The sequence below is a fragment of the Mesitornis unicolor genome, unplaced genomic scaffold (genome assembly GCF_000695765.1).
Source record: "Mesitornis unicolor isolate BGI_N332 unplaced genomic scaffold, ASM69576v1 scaffold31697, whole genome shotgun sequence".
NCBI lineage: Eukaryota > Metazoa > Chordata > Aves > Mesitornithiformes > Mesitornithidae > Mesitornis > Mesitornis unicolor.
The window spans coordinates 2,031-2,364 of record NW_010198922.1 but is presented as its reverse complement, the minus strand read 5'-3'; the positions used below and the strand labels follow the sequence as shown (position 1 = coordinate 2,364).

Genomic DNA, 334 nt, shown 5'->3' with positions numbered 1-334 from the left:
CTGCTGAGCCCCGATGGGATGCCCAAGACGTTCTGCGGGGGGGCAGAGCGTGTGAGCCTGGGGGCTGACGGGAAGCTCTTCGTGGGCAGCGGCAGCAGTGCGAACCCGGAGGGGCTGGTCATGAACACGGAGATCCTGGGAGCCACCACGGAGGTGCTCATCGAAGACTCGGACTCCGCTGGACCCTAGTGGGCGGGAGCACGCAGGTGCTGGGACGGTTTGGACTACTTGAAAGGAGGGAAAAAAGAAAAGAAAACAGAGGAGACACTTTCTGAAAGAGAGAAAAGTTAAACAGAACTTACAGCACTAGTAAATAACCGAAGGGTCTGCTCCC

General features: G+C 57.8%; 1 protein-coding gene across 1 annotated transcript in view; it reads left to right on the top strand.

The window, feature by feature from the left end:
- ZFP91 (ZFP91 zinc finger protein) overlaps positions 1-256 on the top strand; it is a 6,648-nt gene extending 6,392 nt beyond the window's left edge. Inside the window, exon 9 of the mRNA XM_010189303.1 lies at positions 1-256. This exon is cut by the window's left edge and continues 322 nt beyond it. Coding sequence (XP_010187605.1) covers positions 1-189 — 189 coding nt within the window. The 3' untranslated portion in view covers positions 190-256.
- The last annotated feature ends 78 nt before the right edge of the window (positions 257-334 follow it).